Source organism: Epinephelus lanceolatus, chromosome 6, assembly GCF_041903045.1.
Source record: "Epinephelus lanceolatus isolate andai-2023 chromosome 6, ASM4190304v1, whole genome shotgun sequence".
Taxonomy (NCBI): domain Eukaryota; kingdom Metazoa; phylum Chordata; class Actinopteri; order Perciformes; family Serranidae; genus Epinephelus; species Epinephelus lanceolatus.
Genome location: NC_135739.1, coordinates 15,711,828 through 15,733,845, shown reverse-complemented (window position 1 = coordinate 15,733,845; position 22,018 = coordinate 15,711,828). Strand labels below are relative to the sequence as shown.

Here is a 22,018-nt window from a genome sequence, read left to right as displayed (position 1 = left end):
TATCTCAATCTTGTGTCTTACTTTATCAGATGCCAATTGTCAAGACTCCATAAAGGATAGATTCCTATAATGTTTCAGCATTTCAGCACCTACATGACCCTGTACATAGATGCATATGCACGTAAATGTAAACAAGTAAGTATTCTTGTATGATGCACACAGCCATTTAGCACCACATAAATACCATTTATAAATGACCAATCATCTTTTCCTACAATTAATTTGCTGACACATTATATGCTTCACGTTTGTTGGATTTGTCATGAAGCTAAGTGTTGGTTGTATTATTTGTGTTACTGTGGTCCAATGCCTGCATAATTGGAAATGAAATATTGATTATATCCAAAATATCTTGGTCAAAATAATGACTGTTTGCACAGTGACCCTTTTGAACAGAGACATTTCCTTATTGTCAGGACAACCTATTCAGTAGAGACCCTGAGTTCAACCTCCAGCATCGTGGTCCAGTGGTCCTGAGAAAAACCCTGGACTCCTACCAGCTGAAGGGGAAATCTGATTCACCTGTAAGTACCACATTATACATATAAATCTGTATCTGTGTCTCCTGTTGCATATTTGAACAGGATGTTATCCAACAACAAAAGCACAGAACAATCTTCTCCCTTCCTTCCTCAGTGTATTTATGATGTGATCCTCAGGTAGTAAGACTCCCAGGCTTTGTTGCATATTGATACAGAAACATGGCTCCCCCCACTGGTCAACCGTGGTACTACAACCACTTTAATTGACCATAAAAATTAGCGGTTTTTGCCACAAAATCTGAAGACTAGGTCTGACATGTTGTGTGATACTTCGACACAATATTGAGGCCATGAATCATTGGATGAAAGACTGCAGAAAGCAAAGCCACCACACATAAATATATCTTAAATATGGAAAATTAACATTTGATAAGATATACCATTCATTACTATCTATTGTGTGAGTTAATGTAGCTCTAATTACTATTAGTATTACGTAAGATGTGGCTTGTGTATTGTCCATACACTCAGAAAATGTGAAAATGATGCCGTGTCCCAGCAAAATTAATTTTCCATACTTCCACAAGAGGGCCACAGAGGACCTGCACATCCTGGTAAACTGTGTGAATCTATTTGCTGAGGTGAAAACTGTCACTGAATCAGTGATGTTCTCATTGTGCTGGATGGTTGATCTATAAGATCAGAGGCAACAGGAGTGAGTGAAAGCAAACTATTATTTTTTTAAATGCATATATAGTATATCAATGTACACAAAACACATACACATAATAGCGATTACATTAATCAGCACTATTGTGCAAATGACTTGCCATTACATATCTGTAGGGATATTATAGTAATCATTATTTTGCCTGCTTTTATTTTGCTATTGACTGTTGTTGCTTTCAGTATATAACATAATTATAGTGTTTCATATTGAAATATGATTATGAGGTTACAGTGGAATATTATTTTCCTATTAGATTAGACTAGTTAAAAGTCATGAGGGCATGAGAGCTGAGGGGATATTTGGAGCACTGCTGGATTAAATTGAAGCCACTGGTTGAAAATAAGGATGATTACCCAGGTATGGTTAATTTTTAAGGTAGGCTTTATTGAACTTTGCCCGTGTATTTCCATTTTCTTCTACTTATACTTATACTCCACTACATTTCAGAGGGAAACGTTGTTCTTTTTATTCCACTACATTTATCTGGAGCTGTAGTTACTTTACAAATTAAGATTTATATTTAAAAAAAAACATGGTAACATTATAACATAGGTAACCAGTGGTTGCCACCTTTTTTTTTTGGCTGGTATACCTCATAGAAAAACTGTATGGTCTGGGCATCTTGTCACATTTCACCTGCCTATGAGTAGTTCAAGCAACGACCGATTTTTGCTCTAAACTGAAATTACTCTTCAAGCACCATGAAGGTAAAATTATCCAACATTTCATAAAACAAGCAAAGACTAAAGACCAAAATATGAGTACTTCTTTTTGGTATAACTTTTTTTCTCTCTCCTCTCCTATTAATCTTACATGACACCTCTGATCTTTCATGTGACCATTTGTAAGGGGCCTGACCCCTTGGCTGGTAACCACTGAACTACTTAACTGCATCTAGATTTATAACCGGAGACACCTGTAGCACTCATCATTGTTTTCTTTCTCAAAATGTGGGATGGTCTTCTCTTTCTATTAGAAGTGACCACCATTTGTTTTATTTATTCATAAGGGACTTCTTCAGAAATTGCTCTCATATTTGACGTCACTTATTGGCTGGAGAGTTGTAACACATAACTCACATTTGCAGGACTGGTTAGTGCTGCAGGTTCCTAGAACTAACACTGATTAAGGAAAGATTGCTTTTAGATTCTTTGCACCACACACCTGGAACAAATTGCAGTGTAGTTTGAAGCTTGATACTCTGTGTCCTATGGGTCATTTAAGAAATCTAGTCAAAAACTTGACTGATTTTAACTGTTAGTGTTTTTAACTTGTTTTAACTGATGCATTATTAAGTTATATGTGTATATATGTATAATATTATATTTTGTTTTATATATGTATATACATACATTTATATTGTACGATATTGTACTTTTTAAATTGGTTGTTTTATGTGGTTATTTATGTACTCGGGTCTGTCTTGAAAATTAAATCTTAAATAAAGGTTTCTAAACATTTCGCTGATCTTATGTAAAGTTGGCTTTTGAATGCAGGACTTTTACTTGTAATTAAGTATTTTTACACTTAAGTAAAGGATCTGAGTCGCCTACTTCTTCCACCACTGATTAAAGCTTTATAGCATTTTAATGAGTCACCAGTAAATCTAAATTAAGTCTAAAACCTTAGGAGGCAGTTTTTTAGATGATCAGAAATAAAATAAAATGAACTGAGTAATGAATCAGTCATTAAACATGCACCTCAGAGTGTGTGTGAGTGTGTGTTATCCAGGTTTAGATGTTAGTGGGACTCTGTAAGTGGAAACCAGTCTCATTGGCAGCATCGTCACGTGATCTCCCATGGCAACCGCTGAGTGTCATCAGTTCCGCTCTGGGAGAAGAAGTGCAGCCTCAGTCCGGCTCAACTGAAAATGTACTGACTCACTTTATCACAATTCTGCAGGTTTAATTTGACTTCACATCAACCCAGGCTTCTTCCAGTGAACACCACGGCCCTTCTTACCTCATATATTCAGAGGATTTTTAAAGAAAGTGCGAGCTGGAAACCATGAGTCACCTCAACCCGGGGTAGGTGCAATTTAATGTTTTATATTTGACAGTGGAGGCGCTGAGATGTGGGTCCGAATATTGGTGTACTTTCTAAATTTTACGTAACCTTCCCTTTCTTTTTATAACTACTTAAAAAATGTAATTAATATCTAATACACATATGTTGTGTGGGAGTAAAATGTCTAGTACCACGGTTAACTACCAAAAACGGTTAATACTTTTGTTTAATGACTCTAAACTGTGCTAATGCTAATGTTAAGCTAGTTAACCGTTAGGCCCGTTAAAACTTTAAACATGGCAGTTAGAGAAAACAAAGTGCGTCACAAAACCACACTATTATATTGTATTGTAACAGTGTGAGAGTAGAATGTCAAGCAATAAGACACCACTGAGGCACAATTTACTAATTTTATTTGACTTTTCTTTTACTATTAGTTTCTACAGACTACTAATGGGTCAAACTAAAACTAATAAAACTTTAAGCAATCCTTAGAAAACTTTTTAAACAGCAGATTTGTACTACAAAGTGCTTCACTATGAACATCAAATTAGCTACATTGAACACAACCTTAAAGGAAAATAAAATGGAGAGTGAAGAACACACTCTCTTTGTTGAAGTACATTTACTCAGTTATTTCAGTAAGACATTTTAGGTTCCTGTTTTAAATCATTTTGATTAAATGGTACTTCATACTTCCATTACAATTCAGACGGAAATACTACAACATTTATCTGACAGCCATAATGACTTTACAGATAAAGATTTTACATTTACAGTTTATAAAATATGATGCATTGTTAGATTTAACTCTTAATCAGAAGGTGAAATAGTTAAAATCAGCTCCACCTGGGACTGTAACACTAAAGTACACGTGACCCAGTATTAAGATACCTCCAGGGGTCATTCTGCTTCATAATGACTACTATTACTTACACTTTAAGTACATTTTGTCTGTAATACTTTGTATTTTTTAAGTCAAGTGTTTGACTTTCACTGTTTAACTTAGATTATTTGAATACTTCTTCCACCATACGCCTTTTTTGTCATTTTAAACTTCCTGGCTTAGTTGTGTTTAGTTACTTTTGAAACCCTGGAATCAACTTCTTAAATAGAAAAAGAAAGTCGTGTATAAAATACTGAGTGATCATTCATCAGCATGTTGTGGTTCAGTGAGAAATCTGGAGCCAGAGCTGAAGAGCACTGGAGACAAACAGGCCAGGTGCACAAAGAGGAGGCAGACAGTCAGGGTTAAGTGGGCCATCCCCTGTAATTCCTGTATGTAATCAGACACCAGTAACAGACCCTATAGTTTGTAAGATCCTGTTGTGTCGTGCACAAATGCTGGAGGAAATCAAATCTGTGTTGGAAAAACACTTTCAGCCCGGCCGGGCCTGCGGTCGACTTGATGTCTCATTAATGAGAACAAGAAACAACAAACAAACATGGTGTTGTGCCCTACTAAAGCATTTGATTGAGATTCTGGTTTCCTTTACTAAGTGAAGCCTTTTCTTAATTAAGTTTCTTTAGTTGGGATTAATTGAGTGTCTCATTTGTGATTTTGTTGGTCTCATTTCTGTAGACTTATTTCAGCCTACAACAGTCTGACCGACAAACATCTGGCTGGATACTTCAGCAACACTCGGATCAGGAGACACCTGCAGAGAGCAGGACTGGTAGGCTGATGATGATGATGATGATGATTATTATTATAAGGGCTGTAGCTACCATTGATTTCCTAGGTACTGTTGTTGGTAATTGAATGATATTAAAAAGTATTAATATTCATCAGTTACACAGAAATTACAGAGGGTGGTTTTTGAAGGCTGATTCCGACTCTTTGAATGCTAAACACATAAAAATGTCATGTTTTGTTTTTTTTTAAGTAAAAATATTGAATTTACTTGAAATATATGTAAGGGTTTTAGTATTTGTACTCACGCAAGTATATCCCAGCTGTGTGAAGAAACAGAAGATACAACTGTATAGTTAAATGGATGCGAAAACTAGTTGGTGCTTGGCAGATATGGATGAGTATCCTGGCCAAGGCTCTAATGATGATCATGATAATGATGACACAGTCATATATATCACTCTTTTTACAGCCTGAAGTACTTAAAATGAATATAAATGTTGTTGAGCTGCTGATATTGCAATCTAGTAATAATCTTTTATTGAATATTGACTAGCCTATTAGGTAGTTGCCATCACTAGCATGAAAGCTTCTCCCTGAGTACAGTTGCATAAATCTTTGTGTGAAAGTAAAAGCTGCAAGGAAATTGACTTAATCTGGCAGATTTAAAGGTATAATGTGCATGAATTGAAAGTTACTGTTTGTAAACAGTATTGCCAGCAAACGTGAAAATTGAAGCCAATTCCAGATTTGCTCTTGTTTGCTATATTTGCATTTTTTTGTGCTGTGTTTGCAAATTTTGTAGCTTCCTCTTAGATGTGTGTGCTGTCTATAGTCTGGCACCTGGTTGTTGTGTTTTTATAAAGTCCCGACCTCACTTGAGCACTGTAACTAGCATCTTCCCAAACACAGCAAACTAAAGAGTAAAAAAAGTAGATACAGGCAAAAGCTGGTGTCTCTGCAGATAAAAACACTGCCACACACTTCTAGTGGGTCATAGGTGATAAATAAGAGGGATTACTATTGTATGAGTCTAAATATTGTTTTTAGGAAATTCCTGCATAGTACACCTTTAAAATCATTAAAGATATTTAAAGATGGTGAATAACCAAACAACCATTAACTGTCATTAGTTTCTTATCGAAATGTTACTAAATCCTGACTGATGGCATGACATCGCCTTTTTCCAGTCAAGCCCCATGTACTTCAAACCAATGAAAAAAAACACAAATACAGAAATTTCCCTTGTGAAATAACAAACTGTTAATTGTTATAAAATTGTGTTGGTGTGTTTTTTTTAGAGTCCTTGTATTTCTGCACAAACTATTAGCCGTTTGTGCCCTCAATTTAAAAACATTGTGAATATAGCTTGAACACGGGCTGAGGCTATTGTTGTTCTCAGATCACCAGAAGTGGGCGCATTGTTCCAGACAAGGAGTACAGACACAAGCTGATCCAGAGAGCCCACCAGAGACACGTTCGAGAATGCCTGGCCCAGGCCATTTTCCACAAGGTGCTGGAGATGGAGGTGGGAGGAACACAGCGTACCAGAGACAAAACAGTCAAAACACTGTCAGCTAATCTGTGTTTCTCCTTGAATAACAAATAATGCTAATTCTCTCTGTGCCCCTCCCATACAGCGTGTCCATCAAATAGAGATCAAAAGGAAACTGGAGGAGTTTGCAAGGAGGGAAAGAGTGCATAAGATCAAGGTACATCATTTACATTTAAACACTGCTTTCGGCTTCATTTTGCAAACTAATGACTCTTGAATCAAATGAAACAAAAGACACTTGATGACATCAGCCGCCAAATTATTTTGAATTTAAAATTTAGATATATAGCTACGCAAAAAATAGTTATGATATTGAAGAATGGTCTTATTTGGAAGGTGGATCGTTCTAAAAGGTATGAAGAAGACATCATCCGCATCCTGTCTCCACGCCCACCCACTGGTGCAAGGGGCATCCGAAAACAGCACTCTGGGCCAGAAGGGGAGCACTCTGAATCCTCCGAGTCTGTGAGTCAAACATCCTTCTTGGCGCACAAGTACTTTGAGTGGATATTGCTGTAATATGTTGTCATGTGTGATTGATGCAGGCCCCCCCACTGGCCAATCAGGACAGAGATAAACCACTGATCCAAGTTCTTAATCAAGTGCCTTTGGAATTTGACCTTTAATTATAGCATCTCCATCATGCAAAGAAGGTTTTTTAAATGCCACAACATGGTCTCTGAGATATTATGTCTGAGTTTAAAACCTTGACCTTTAGTTAAAGACGTTTATAAGGCCAATCAGTTTAAGATGGATAGGTCAATCAGTCCTGTGTTTTACATAATACAAATATGAGGTGTAATTTTGATTGTCGTGCCCTCATTAGTTTGATTTTTTTATTGCCTGAAAAACACAGAATAATGCATCAGTCCTCTAACTTGGACAGCAAGCCTGGCTCTGTCCTAACTAGATCACAAGATCAACCTTCCAGCGCCTCTGAACATCATTATTAAGCTTAGTTAGTTTAATGCAGACAAAAACTGAACTGTAAAGACAAAAAAAAAAAGTTGTGGCTTTAGAGGGGTAATGTGTCGGACTATAGACCGAATCACAATGTTTGATTAAGAGAACCCCTGCATCATGAGCACACAATTTAATGGCATTGAGCAAATGGGGGCGAGGAACAGCTGAGATACCAAGAGAGAATGATACAGTCCTGTTGTGCATGAGGGTACTGGGTAACAAGAAAGAGTGAAGAAGGCTTTTGGATTTTCAGATTTCCATCTGCCAAAAGCAAACATGCTCAGAGAACAGCCCTGGACTCAACATATGGCAGCAACATGTTTTCTTTTTCCACAATTTTTCATCTCATTTATCTAAAATGCATGTTTGGTGGTTTCATGTCGCATTTATAACAACACTTAAACTAATGTTAGGTTGTGACCTGATTTACATGTTGGGCCACAAACTAAAGACAATTACAGCTTGAGTTTACCCAAAGCTAGCAGTTATCATTAGTCTGACCGACAGTAACATTACAGTTACAGCCAAAAATGAAAATAGAAATAAACAAGTTTGTCAATTTTTCAAATCTCTACACTTTCCAGTTGTCTATCTGTGACGTTACAGTGATTCGGCCTATGTTTTGGTCCGGGGCAATGTCTTCCTCAGTTTCCACTGGTTTGCCTGGAAGCTACAAAGGCTTAACAAGCCAACTATTTCCCCGCTTTCAGTCTTTATGCTAAGCTAAGCTTAACTCCAGCTGACTACAAGACAGATTCATCTGCCATACGGACATGTGTTAGTCTTGTTGTCTAAGCAATATTGAGCTTCAATTGCAGTACCTACATTTAGCCAGTAAGTGTAATTTTTAACGTTGTGATGATGCATCATCCCTCCAGCTATGAAGATTCTCTTCAGTAGACAAAAATAATAACGATCTGTTCTAATCAGCCAAATTCAGTCACAGTTGAGTCCAAGACGTTGTTTTGGGTGATGGATGTCGGTCTGTAATGAAAGTCATTATCTGTGAATGCTGATAGTTGGCATGTTGTTTGAAGAATATCAGTTTTTGCCATCAAGATTTAGAGTCGCACAGGCAAGATTGAACAGGTTAAAGGACTCTGTGGTTCCTCAGTCTGTTAATCTACTGAGTCACAGTTTAGGTTCGGTGTACCTGGGTTGAACACTGAATGTAAAAGGGAGCAATTAAATTTTGTAATAAACCTTTTTGTAATATGGTTTTGTTGTTTGCTGAAATGTAGCGTTTTGTATTTTCTGTATTCATGTGAAACAGTGTACGTCCTGGGATGCAAGATAAATTTCAGAAAACATTCTGATAATAAAGTGAAATCAAATCAAAGCCAAAAAAAGTCAAATCAAATGTTTACACTGACACTTAGGTTTGAAGAGCCGCCACAGTCATTGTTTGCTGTGTGTGCAAACAAGAGTGTTTTAAGTGAAGTCGTGGGATTCAAAGTGTGTTTTCTTTGAAACATAAAAAGTCACAGACCTTGATGCCAGAGTAAATAGAGCTAGTAATCCCGGCCTTGATCTCTGTGTTTACCCTGGGAAATCTCGCCCGTCTCAAGTCTGCAAACATCTCACACTGCAGCAGGTAGAGGCCTGTTTGAAATACATCCACAGTGATATGCGGGGGCGGGAATATCAAGGCACTTTACTAATGTGCAGTTGCACACATCTATTATTTTATTATCATGAATTAAATATAGGAGATTACGATTTATAAATCTAAGGGATATAAATAAATGTATGCATTAATAGAGTAGATTATATTAGCATGTAACATTTCTATAGCATGCATAGATGGTGTGCAAAAAACATCAGCTGACCACAAACACATTATGTAGAAATATGAAAAAATCAGTGATAAATATCAAAATGTAGAATAATAAAATGCCTCCAACATGCACTGTATTGTTACATTCTGTGTGACAAAGGTTTGTGAAATAAAGCAAAGAAAATATCATTGAGCAAATAAGCTGCATTTAACAAGAGTAACCTAAAATGATAAAACACCAATGTATGTTTTGTTAGATAGACCTTGCAGAGATATTGTTTTGTCCACTGCTTTTATAGAGGTCAAGAATAAACCTTCAGTCTTAATATATATTATGAAAAGTACAAATATTATGTTATAAATTATGTCAGCCTTATATGTGATTAGATTCTTTTGAGATTAAAGTTTAGCCACTCTGAAACACTACAAATCAGACACACTTACTACTCTCAAGAATGCTTTAAGTCACAGCCTTGTGTTCACCACGGTAGACTAATTTTACACTGTACTTTGTTGGTTTCCATAGCAATATACAGTACAGGCCAAAAGTTTGGACACACCTTCTCATTCAATGCGTTTTCTTTATTTTCATGACTATTTACATTGTAGATTCTCACTGAAGGCATCAAAACTATGAATGAACACATGTGGAGTTATGTACTTAACAAAAAAAGGTGAAATAACTGAAAACATGTTTTATATTCTAGTTTCTTCAAAATAGCCACCCTTTGCTCTGATTACTGCTTTGCACACTCTTGGCATTCTCTCCATGAGCTTCAAGAGGTAGTCACCTGAAATGGTTTTCCAACAGTCTTGAAGGAGTTCCCAGAGGTGTTTAGCACTTGTTGGCCCCTTTGCCTTCACTCTGCGGTCCAGCTCACCCCAAACCATCTGGATTGGGTTCAGGTCCGGTGACTGTGGAGGCCAGGTCATCTGCCGCAGCACTCCATCATTCTCCTTCTTGGTCAAATAGCCCTTACACAGCCTGGAGGTGTGTTTGGGGTCATTGTCCTGTTGAAAAATAAATGATGGTCCAACTAAACACAAACCGGATGGGATGGCATGTCGCTGCAGGATGCTGTGGTAGCCATGCTAGTTCAGTGTGCCTTCAATTTTGAATAAATCCCCAACAGTGTCACCAGCAAAACACCCCCACACCATCACACCTCCTCCTCCATGCTTCACAGTGGGAACCAGGCATGTGGAATCCATCTGTTCACCTTTTCTGCGTCTCACAAAGACACGGCGGTTGGAACCAAAGATCTCAAATTTGGACTCATCAGACCAAAGCACAGATTTCCACTGGTCTAATGTCCATTCCTTGTGTTTCTTGGCCCAAACAAATCTCTTCTGCTTGTTGCTTCTCCTTAGCAGTGGTTTCCTAGCAGCTATTTGACCATGAAGGCCTGATTGGCGCAGTCTCCTCTTAACAGTTGTTCTAGAGATGGGTCTGCTGCTAGAACTCTGTGTGGCATTCATCTGGTCTCTGATCTGAGCTGCTGTTAACTTGTGATTTCTGAGGCTGGTGACTCGGATGAACTTATCCTCAGAAGCAGAGGTGACTCTTGGTCTTCCTTTCCTGGGTCGGTCCTCATGTGTGCCAGTTTCGTTGTAGCGCTTGATGGTTTTTGCAACTCCACTTGGGGACACATTTAAAGTTTTTGCAATTTTCCGGACTGACTGACCTTCATTTCTTAAAGTAATGATGGCCACTCGTTTTTCTTTAGTTAGCTGATTGGTTCTTGCCATAATATGAATTTTAACAGTTGTCCAATAGGGCTGTCGGCTGTGTATTAACCTGACTTGTGCACAACACAACTGATGGTCCCAACCCCATTGATAAAGCAAGAAATTCCACTAATTAACCCTGATAAGGCACACCTGTGAAGTGGAAACCATTTCAGGTGACTACCTCTTGAAGCTCATGGAGAGAATGCCAAGAGTGTGCAAAGCAGTAATCAGAGCAAAGGGTGGCTATTTTGAAGAAACTAGAATATAAAACATGTTTTCAGTTATTTCACCTTTTTTTGTTAAGTACATAACTCCACATGTGTTCATTCATAGTTTTGATGCCTTCAGTGAGAATCTACAATGTAAATAGTCATGAAAATAAAGAAAACGCATTGAATGAGAAGGTGTGTCCAAACTTTTGGCCTGTACTGTATATTCAGTATTTGTAATTAACAGAATGCTGACTGTGTGTTTGTGTTTCGGGTGGTGCAGCCAGGATCGTCTCGACCCAACACGGCTCCAGGGAAGATGCAGAGGCCGGTGCGCCTGAAGCCGATCCACAGTAACAGCACCGCAGCTTCACTCAGACGCAGCTCCCCTTACAGACTCCTCGAGTCCTCCAATGAGAACGACCAGCCATTCAACTGCACTGTGAGACCATGACACATGGGACTCATTTATTCATTTATCCATTCATGTGCCTGCTTGTATAGAGAGTGTGCAGGATGTTTTTTTCTGTACAGACAAAATCATATTTTTTGGGGTTAGATCTAAAATGAGATCAGTGTTATCTGCCTTTGGTGAAATCATGTGAAAACTTTGCAGTTGCTCAATAAGTGCAAAAATGCTAAACTGTATTGTGTCATATTGTACAGATGATAAGCTCAGAAAACTTTTTTGTGTTAATACTTAAAGCAGAGCCATCAACATCACAATACGTCAGTGTCACAACCCGATTTTGTTCTCTCCCAGATGGACAAGGAGCCCCGGAGGCGTTTGACCACAACGGAGGTGTCCCAAGGCATCTCTCCCTACTGCCTCCCAGTCATCAACAACTTTGTCACCCCAGTGCCTCCGGCCACAAAGAGGAAAGAGAGGGGAGTAAAGGTCACTCCCAGCGGCACGCTCAGAGGCCGCAGACTGCGTCCTACCACCGCCTCCAGCGGAGCTGACGTCAGTGAGGTTTTTATCACTCTTTATGTTTTCCCTGACAACAAAACTTTCCACAACAAAGTCACAAGCTGCAGCCTCTTTGGATTAATTAGGTACAGCAATTACAGTTTCCATGACATGCATTGATTTTGGCAAGACCCAACAGGAGGAGGTTATATTATAAATCTTGGTGTGTTTCGTAAATATGTATGTCTAAACTTAAAATGCTAAAATGCAAATTATTATATATAATATATTTATTTCAGAACTCACAACATTATTAATCTTCTACTGACCCAAATTTATTTATGCAGTTATCGACTGAGTCCGTTTTAACTGGTCATACTGAAATTAATCAGGTCAAAATATCAAAGATGAGACAACATGAAAAAGAAAATGTAAGTCAGTAATATGTTAAGAATAATTTCCATTTTATTTATTATTATAGAGATGGAGTAAATTTTATCCAGACCCATAACTCCTACGTGTGTAGATCACTCACATCAAATTTGGGATTAAGAAATCAAAACAATATCCTAAACTGGATTAAATCGATATCAAACTAACCCAACCTGCCCTTTTAACCTCCCCTTTTTTCCCCACCTAGGACCCACCGATGCTGAGGAGCTCTGTGCACCAGAGCAGAGTGTGTGTGACCATGATGTACATTGGGAAAACAGTGCATCTTTCCCATGACCTGACTGACATGAGGGATGAGGTCAAAGTGTTTCAGCAACACTGCGGAGGAGAGAACCTGTGTGTTTACAAGGGCAAGCTCTGCGAGGGAGGTCAGTGTGAGGATCCGTGATTGTGCTTGTTAGATACTGCATGTGTGTTTGTGTACACAATGAGAGCACATTTCCTGAGGGAGGTTGTTTAGATAATTTAAGTGAGTCAACAGCCTTTGAGCAAACAAACAAACTCTATCAAGGGATCACCTAATTGATAGAATAACTTTAAATTTAGTAATTTCTGTATCTTTAATTTAGTACCATTATTGTTAAAATTACCCACTTAGGGATATGTTAAAATGCCTGAGGGGTAAGATGGGTTAAGACCCTAACACACCAAGCTAACGGTCAGTTATCGATCAATGTTGGGCTGTCGATGAGTGTCTGTCACCCTAGTCTTTGTCCTGTGTTCCGCACTGTAGGCCCTTGTCGGCTTAGATGTTGGTTTGGTGTGTCTGGGCCTTTAGGGTTGTTCTGTAACACCACAGTCACAGATTTGATGATACTGACCATGAAAATGTTCCTTCTTCTCATCTACCTCCTCAATTGTCCCCTCAGAGACTTTCCAGTTCATTTCAAGGCGACACAGAGGTTTCCCCTTCAGCTTGACCTTCTTCCTGAACGGGCTGCAGGTGGAGCGGCTGAGCTCCTGCTGCGAGTTCAAACACAGGAAGGGCTCCAGACTTGGTGGCAGGCACGGACATTTTGGCTTCTGTGGAGTAGAAGGAGCCTCTCCCTGCTACAAGTAAGGTCTTTTTTAAAGGTATATTGTGTCTTTAAAGGGGAACTCCACTGATTTTACACTTCAGAGTCTGTTTACAAGCCTTGTGGAGCGCTACTGAATATGTGAAAAAAAAGCCTTTTGTTGCTCCAGAATATTTTTTGTCATATATTTTTCTCGTAATTTTTGTCATGTGTCATATATCATGCTCATTTTGTCAGGTGCATCATAGCAATGGGATTAGACAAAAAGCCCACTCCTCCACCAAAGAGGGTCAAAGAGGACAGTGCAAGAGAGGAGTCAGCTCCCAGCCCGAGGAATGCTCCTGAGATGGAGACAGAGAGAACCAGAGAGGATGCTGTATCCCACTCTGAGTGTGAAACCAGCCAACCACAGGACATGGAGACTCAGGTCAAAGAAGAAACAGCAGCTGAGGAGGACAAAGTCAGAGATGGTATAATGGCAAAACATGACTGCACTCATAAAAAATAAGTACAGAGACTTTGCTATACAGTGTATCTTGATTCATTTTCTAAATGCCTTCCTCCTCAGACTATGAGGAAGACTTTGAAGCAGATGACGAGGGCCCTGCTGACGATGCAGAGGCAAAAGAAAAGAAATCCTCATCTCCAGTTGGTGAGACTGAAAGGCAGGTTAAAGAGAGAGACACCTCTGAGACTGAAGACGATGAGAAGGATGGTGGGTAAAATCTCTTGTCTGAGTATATGAGATGAAAAATAACTTGAGAGTGAAGTGACATTTCACACTTGACAACTGCGTTTAATACAGCAAATCACAGAATAATTCCATATTCTTTCGAGAGAATTAAAACGCTAATTTCTGAAGCCTTTTATACACAAGTTACAATTTGTCATCTATAAACCATAAACTTTGAGAGAAACTGCTACCTCTATGTATTTACAATGTAAACTGGAAGTTTGGAGAGTGATAATTTCTGTTAAGGAATTTAAAATGCTCTATCTCTTTTGCACAGACGACGTGAAGTCTCGTTCAAGCTTCAGCTCCTCAGGTAGTGATCGGGAGGAGAGCGATGCTGAAGCCACCAAAGACTCCAGAGAGGACGAGAAAGCAGAGCAACCTAAAGAGGTTGATCAAGAGGAAACCGCTGTTCCAGCAGATGAAAAAAAAGAAGAACCAAATGTAGAAGAAGCTGCTGCCACTGAGGCCGAGCCTGCTGTAGCTAAAGACTCAGAGCTACAGGACAGTGCAGGGGACAGCACAGAGATAGACATCTCTGACACCAGCGTCCCCTCAGGGAATGAGAATAAACAGAGTGATGACACCTCAGGAGACAACGAGTTGGAGAAAAGGGTAGATGAGAGTGTTCAAGAGCAGGAACAGGAGAGGGGTGAGTATAAAGAAACAGGTACAACTGTGGAGCTTTCACCTGAGTGACACAATGGATCAGTCCATCCTGTATGGAGGTTTTTCCACTATTATTACAACCAGGGCTGCAGTCCCCTTTATGTGGTGTGAAAATACAGTAATGCAGCCCTAACAGCAATTAAATAACTACCACAGTACTATATTGTCAAGTTGTGATATTTAAAGTAACATTATGATGTTGTTTTAAAATTTGATAGTGGAAAAATGCTATGTGTGTTATTTTATTTTATTCCTTGTTTTGTGTTTTTTGTTTGTGTAGGAGAGGGTTGCAATGGTATGAGCTTTTCACGGCACTGTCTCAGAGAAAATATTGTGGTTCCAGGGTGTTACTGTATTATAGAATTATTATCAGCCAGAATCACCCTTAAAAGAATGAAACTGTTTTATTACATTCAATGACTATAATTGAAACTCAAAACTAGTTTTTTAATGGAAGTACATGTCAGGTTTACCTTTTGAAAATAAAAAAAATGATATTCTTCATCAACAGTCAATTTTCATACCACAGTACCTTGAAACAGGTATACCATTACAACCCTAGTGTGTGATGATTTCCTGTCTGATAGACTTTCTAATGTCATTTTGTCAATTTGGTTTTATTTAAAATTAATTTTGAGATGTTGGGATGTAAAAAGAAATTCTTACTTACAGTATAACAATATTTTATCATATTGCTGTCACTCCTGATTGTTTTTAGGTTTAAAGAAAGACTTTTTAGAGTTGCGTTTGCTTAGTTTTAAAGTTGCACAAAGTAGTTCTGGTTAAAGCAAAAATTATGTTAATTAAATAATCATTTTTTAAAAATAGATTGGAAAACAAAGGGAAAAGCCTATAGGGGGTTAAAATGCTATCATAAAAGCAGGAGGAAGTGGCCACTGATGAAATGAAAAATAGATGTATTTTCATACTGTACACACACTTTCAAAAGGGACAACATATCCAGCTGCATAAATATATAGTGTAACAAAACAAAACAAAACTACTTTTGCATTACCTGCAGCATTCGTCTTTTTCTTAATGTCTGTATATGTTTAGCTTGCATGTTTAGGTAATGTACTGTTAATAAATCCAGAATTATAGATGTATTTTCTCAGCCAAACTGTGCTCCTGGCAACTGTTTGCACAAAACACTTTATTCCCAAAGCTGAGGGATTTTCTTTCTTTTATCTTTTGTTATCTAGAGTTTCAAATTCACATCCTGACATTACTTAAAATAACCTTAAAATAGGTCTATTAGGAAATTGCATATTGTGTGTCTATTGTGGTTATTGTTCACTTGCTTTGTGTGTTTTTTTCTTTCTATGCATGTTTATATAATTTTGCATGTTATGTTTGCACCTGGAAATATTAAAACATTATTTTGTTTGTGGCTGTTTGGTTCTTTGTTGGCTCAGTTCCTTCATTGCATTTGTTTGGTTTATTCATTGCCTTTTAACATTCGGATATCATTCAGCACCATGAGTGGCTCACAAAAGTCGAATATGTTAAATATGAAGTTATATCACTGTGTGTGCCGTGTCCCCTTTTCTTTCCCAAGCCAAATCTGTGCAGGAGAAGCTGGCAGAAGCCATACTAAAGGAGTCCCAGTGCAGCTCTGAGCCCGAACTGAGTGACACCAGCACTGAGGAGGAGGAGGACTCCACAGATAAAGGCCCTGAACAGGACAGCAAGGGTACCAGATTTTCATTTTCATTCAAATGAATCAGCAAACTGCACAAGACAACTCTTGCAGTAAAATACACACTTTACTAAACAATCTTTCCATGGTATTTGCAGATGCAGTTGCAGTGAAATCTGTGACATTTATAGAACAACAACAGACAATCACAGAGGAGACGAAATGTGAGGAAGGCGTTGCTGGTGAAGCTGAAGTGGTTCAGGACCATGAAGAGACGTCTGAACCAAAAGAACAGGAGGACGCAACTGTACAAGAGCCCCACGAGAACAGTGAGAGCACTCAAGATGAGAAGGTCAAAGTAGAAGAGGAAAATGAAAAGACTGCATCAGAAGAAGACAAAAACACAGCAGAGAACGATAAATCAGAGGACGTAGAAGATACAGATGCAGCTCCTGTATCTGAAGAGAAAATGGCTGAGGACAACAAGACGTCAGAACCTCAAGAAGATGCAGCAGCTAAATCTGCTGATGTTGAGGCTGTGGAGAACGACAAAGAAAACGAGGTGAAAACTGTGGCGGAGGCTGACACGCAACCCAATGAGACGGGGCAAGGGGCAGAAAGCGTTGAGGAGGATGAGTCATTGGTATCAGAGCCGAATAAAAAGACTGATGAGACAGCAGCGCCAGATAATGCAGAGGCGGAGGCGATGACAGCGAGCGAGACAATGGAGATGAAAGCAGAGCCCTCAGAGGAGCGAGAGGCCCTCAACTGTGAAGAGGCACCTGTAAGCGACGCAGAGAAGAGGCAGCAGGGAGACAGCGGGGACAGAGATGCAGCATCAGAAACAGAAGTCACAGTGGAGAATTCAAGCAGCTCGTTGGCGGGGAGCGGAGACACCACAGTGGAAAAAATAGCAGATACAAGTGAGGACAATGCAAAAAATGAGAGCAGTAAAGATGATGTGAAACAAAAGGAAGCAGAAGAAGAGGCAAGTAATGACAGTCAGCAAGAAAGGGGTGACATGGGAGAAGAGCAGATAGAAAAATCATCTGTGGAAATAGATGATAAAGTAGAGGAGAAATCTGAAGTGGAAGGTAAAGAAGAGGAGCAAGCAAATCCCGATGAGCTAGCAGAAGCGGAAAATAAAGAGGAAAGTGAAAAGGATGATAAAGACGAGACAGAAGAAGAAGAGAATAATGAGAGTAGGGTAGAAGAAAAGTTAGAAAAAGAGGAAAACATTTCAGAGGGGACAAAAAGTGAGTCAAACACTGAAGGAAAGACAAATGAAAAACAAGCTGAGAAAACCCACAATGATGAAGTTGCAAATGAAGAAAAGGAAGACGAATCAGAAAAGACACGGAGAGACGAGGATCTCGAATGCATCAAGAATGAAAATGAAGAGGAAGAGTCTGAAGAAAAGGAAGCTGCTACTGATAAAACTAATGAGGGGGGTGAAAAGACAAACACAGCTGCTGATGAGGAGAAGGATGATGAAGCAGAAGAGGAAGAAAAAGATCAAAATAAGGACAATGACGAGCAACCTGTGACGAATAAAGATGATGAAGAATCTGGGGAGAAAAAAGTTGAAACTGATAAGACTGCAGAGGGAGAAGAAGTAGCTGAGATTACAGAGGAATCTGAGAAGAGTGCAGCTGCAGACTTGGATAAAGACAGTGTGAAAGTGTCTGATGAAAATATTGTTGAGTCAGAAGATGCTGCTCACAGTGAAGCAGCAAATGTAGAACATGCGACTAATATGACTGAAGAGACGCCAAACAACCTGATGGAGGATGAAGATGTTAAAGAAACTGAAGGAGGAAGTGACGATATCAAAAAGGTAGAAGTTGATGCTGAGAATGGAGAGATTTCTACTGAAGCAGAAAACAAAACTCATGAGGATGAAGGAGTGGCTCAAGCAGAAGGCAAAGATGACATGAAAACAGCGGAGAATATCAAAAACGAGACAAAAACAGAGGAACCTACTGAAAATGAAAGCACAGAGGTTAAAGAAGTAGCCATTGAGTCTGAAGACAGTACTGATAAACATGAAGACGACAAGGCCGAAGAGGCTCCTGACACTGATGTCATACAAAGGGAGGCTGAGGAAAGGAATGGAAATGTGGAAAAGCAAGATGAATCCACTAAAAACGACCCAGAGCCAGAGACGTCTGGTACGGAAATAAAAGAGGAATCTAAATCAGATGACAGAACGGATGATGAAACAAAACAAGATGAAAATGGAAACATATCTGACCTTGGTCATGAAAACAGAGATTCAGATTTGATTAACAAGAGCAATAACGTTGAGAGTAATGTCAGCGAGGTGATAGTTGCTTCTTCAGGCGATCAGGCACAGTCTTCAGCACCCACTGCTGTGGATTTGGACGATACCGCTCACAAGTTAGACGAGTCAGCACCCACTGCTGTGGATTTGGATGACACTGCTCACAAGTTAGACGAGTCAGCACCCACTGCTGTGGATTTGGATGATACTGCTCACAAGTTAGACGAGTCCACTGCACTATCTGACTCTAAGGCTGACAAAAACCCACATGAAAATGCCGCTGCCACAGAACCCTCCCCTGCCGACGGAGAAAATGGAGCAGACACGGAGGAGGCAAGCAAGGCCTCAGAGGAAGGAGCGAGTGTCCTGCTGAAGCCTCAAGCACAGTCGTCAGAACTCGCACAAAATAATGATAACAAAGAAGATAGCGCTGCAGTAGGTAAAGAAGCTCCAGAGGCCTTAGCTTTAGAAGACAACACAGATTTGGTCAAAAACTGGGTGACCATGCATCAAACCTCAAAGTATTTTGAGACGTTTGTCGAACCTTTAGAAGAATTGAAGGAAATGACTTCAGACACTCAAGTATCCAACTCTAATGAAGAAGGGACACAATCGACAGAACTGCCGAGATCAGCAAGTCCACTCAAGATGGAGAAGGTGTCTGAAGATGCAGAACACGAGCACACGGTAGAAGATTTAAACGAGTCAGAGGACAAAAGCAAAGAGGAAGCTGTGGAGACAAACCCAGAGAAAAATCACTCTGAAAATGGTGAACCATTTGAGAAAGACACACCGCAAGTGGAGGAGGAGACTGAGGTGAAAGACTTGATACCAAAACAAGAAAATGATAAGGAATCTGTGAATGGGCAAGACTTGAAGTTAGAGGAGCACAAAGGAAGCGGAGGATCTCAGGAAGAAGACAAGGTGCAGGATAATGCTGATATTTCCAAAACTGAAGTGGAAAGCATTGCAGGAAGTCATCATTCAGCAGCCAGTGGCAGATCTGAGAGAGTCACTGACAATCAAACAGAGGTGAAAACTACTGATAATGATCCTGACTTTAATGAAAAACAAACACCAATTGAAGAGGTGAAAGATCTTCTACCTTCATCCAAAACAGAAAATTATCACGAGCGTTCGACAAGTCCAGAAGGGCTCTCCAAACTGAAAGCCGATGAACCAAAAGATACCGAAGAAACATGGGAACAGAGTCGAGAAGTTACAGAAATAACTGATTTTACAACGTCCAAGTCAGACGATGGAAGCCAGGAGGAGCACCACCATAAAGACAGCCAACTCAAACCATCAGACGGGAGCATCAACGGAGAGAGAAGAGATGTGCAGCTGATCCAAGACATCAAACACACTCTCAGTAAGGACCGGCTGAGCACTTTCACAGTGGATGAAACACTGTTCGGTCGAAGTTCGTATCCTTTGCTGACTGCTGCAAAGACAGAGAGTGGACATTAGAGCTGCACACTTCAGAGTGGCACCAAGGTACGGTGATGCTTTACTTGCTTTTTGTAGTTTACAAGAAGGTATAAAAGTGTATATTTATAAAACAGAGCAATTAGACAATCAGATGGCAACACTATGAAACAGAAACATTTGTAGGGATCATGAAATGCAATTTGGTTTATTGATCAGTTTCCCAAAAGTGAAAACAAGATGATTTTAGTTTTGACAGAGGCCCCCAAGTGTCTTGTGGTGTCTGTGTTTACATTACAACGGCTTCTTTAATAGTCTTCATCCTTCAGTCACCGAAAAGAAGAAGCTGTATGATGAGTTTTGACTGCTGCACAAAATGTTTACAAAAGACCATCTCTTCCTATTGTTGGTAACAAAGAGGCGTAGTTTGTGTGAGGTATCAAGTGCAGCCGCTATCACCCATTACCTGTAAACAGATACTCTTCCACTCACGCTCACAAATGATTAAATAATTCATAGTTGTTGGACTCCCGCAGCTTAGTTTGTCCCAAGTACACTTTACATTTCCACTGATGTTACAGTACTTCAGCTTTGATCAGAGATCTGTAATTGCACTGTCTGTGTTAATGAGAGTTTTAGACCTGTAAAGGGTAACTTGAGTATTTTCTTCAACTTGGACCCTTTTTACTATGCTTTTGTGTCTAAATGACAAATGGGAACAATAATAGCAGTCGTGCAGTGTTTGTTTTTGTCACTGACAGGCTCAGATTATTATTCTAAGTGTCTAACAACAGTATGAAAAGGATCCCTACAGAGACAGACCTTTTTTGTTTGAGAATAATATCCTTTCTGTTTAACCAAAAACAGCCATAAAATCACAATTGCCAAAGCCACCAGACTCTGTTTAAATGAATGGTAATTTTAGCGTGTATATAGCCAGTATATTTTCACACCTAAGTGAGTGAATTAAGGGTTTACATCAACCAAACCAGAGTTGGTTATTGCTGTGACAATGGAAAAAGGAATGAAGGGTTTTGTGATTTTTATTTTGTTTCTGTGGACTTTGAATGAACTGTGTTTTACACTGATAAAAATACTGTTTATTTAAATGGAGTCTGGTTGGATGGTAAGAGGATTTCAAAGCCGTTTCTGGTTAAAGAAAAAGGACCATACTCTTTTACGAGAAGGTCTATCTCTGTAGGGATCCTTTCCATGATGTTGTCAGAAACAATCTGAGCCTGCCTGTGGAAAAAACAAGCAATATTAGTGGATGTAAATTGATGGGGCAAACATGCCCCGTGCAAACATGATTACATTGCAACGTTTCACCGCTTCTGGCTGCAGTGGTCTGGCTTAACACTGGACCAATTTTAAAACTGTTCTCATTAGTCATTTAGACACAGAAACATGAGAAAACAGGGTCCAGGTTAAAAAAAATCAAAATTATCCTTTAACATAATTATTTGTTTAGCTGACATCTAGACAAAAATGCAGCGGAACAACAAGAATGTTAACCTAAGCTAACATGATTTATTCGCTCATCATTAGGCTACTTATTAGTCAAACAAAACAGTGGTAACATTGTGAAATGTCAAATCTAGGCACTGAGTTGTGTCATTATTGCTGCTAACACTACCTCTTAGTAAAGAAAAATACTTAATATTTATCTGTACTGCCTTTTACCCTAGTTTGTATGGCTAGTGTGGGTTTGTGAGGCTTCATCTTTTCAATTGATATCTGTCAGTGACTGAACGCTTGTGTGATTTGGCCACTCGAAAAAATAAAGAAATAAAAACAGT

The 22,018-nt window shown here is 39.2% G+C and overlaps 1 protein-coding gene across 1 annotated transcript; it reads left to right on the top strand.

The window, feature by feature from the left end:
• The first annotated feature begins 414 nt into the window (after nucleotides 1-414).
• On the top strand, nucleotides 415-22,014 carry erich3 (glutamate-rich 3). Its single transcript, XM_078168691.1, has 15 exons — nucleotides 415-524; nucleotides 3,115-3,239; nucleotides 4,802-4,895; nucleotides 6,255-6,380; nucleotides 6,493-6,564; nucleotides 6,744-6,872; nucleotides 11,371-11,529; nucleotides 11,851-12,060; nucleotides 12,638-12,818; nucleotides 13,320-13,506; nucleotides 13,704-13,936; nucleotides 14,035-14,181; nucleotides 14,477-14,851; nucleotides 16,427-16,561; nucleotides 16,666-22,014. Exons 2-15 carry the CDS (start codon nucleotides 3,220-3,222, stop codon nucleotides 20,259-20,261), a joined length of 5,664 nt encoding a protein of 1,887 aa, XP_078024817.1. The 5' UTR covers nucleotides 415-524; nucleotides 3,115-3,219; the 3' UTR covers nucleotides 20,262-22,014.
• The last annotated feature ends 4 nt before the right edge of the window (nucleotides 22,015-22,018 follow it).

Coding starts and splice junctions, on each gene's coding strand:
- erich3 (XM_078168691.1), top strand. CDS start 3,220: ATGAGTCACCTCAACCCGGG. Junction 6,565..6,743: donor AAAGAGTGCATAAGATCAAG/GTACATCATTTA, acceptor CTTATTTGGAAG/GTGGATCGTTCTAAAAGGTA. Junction 13,937..14,034: donor GGAGGACAAAGTCAGAGATG/GTATAATGGCAA, acceptor CTTCCTCCTCAG/ACTATGAGGAAGACTTTGAA.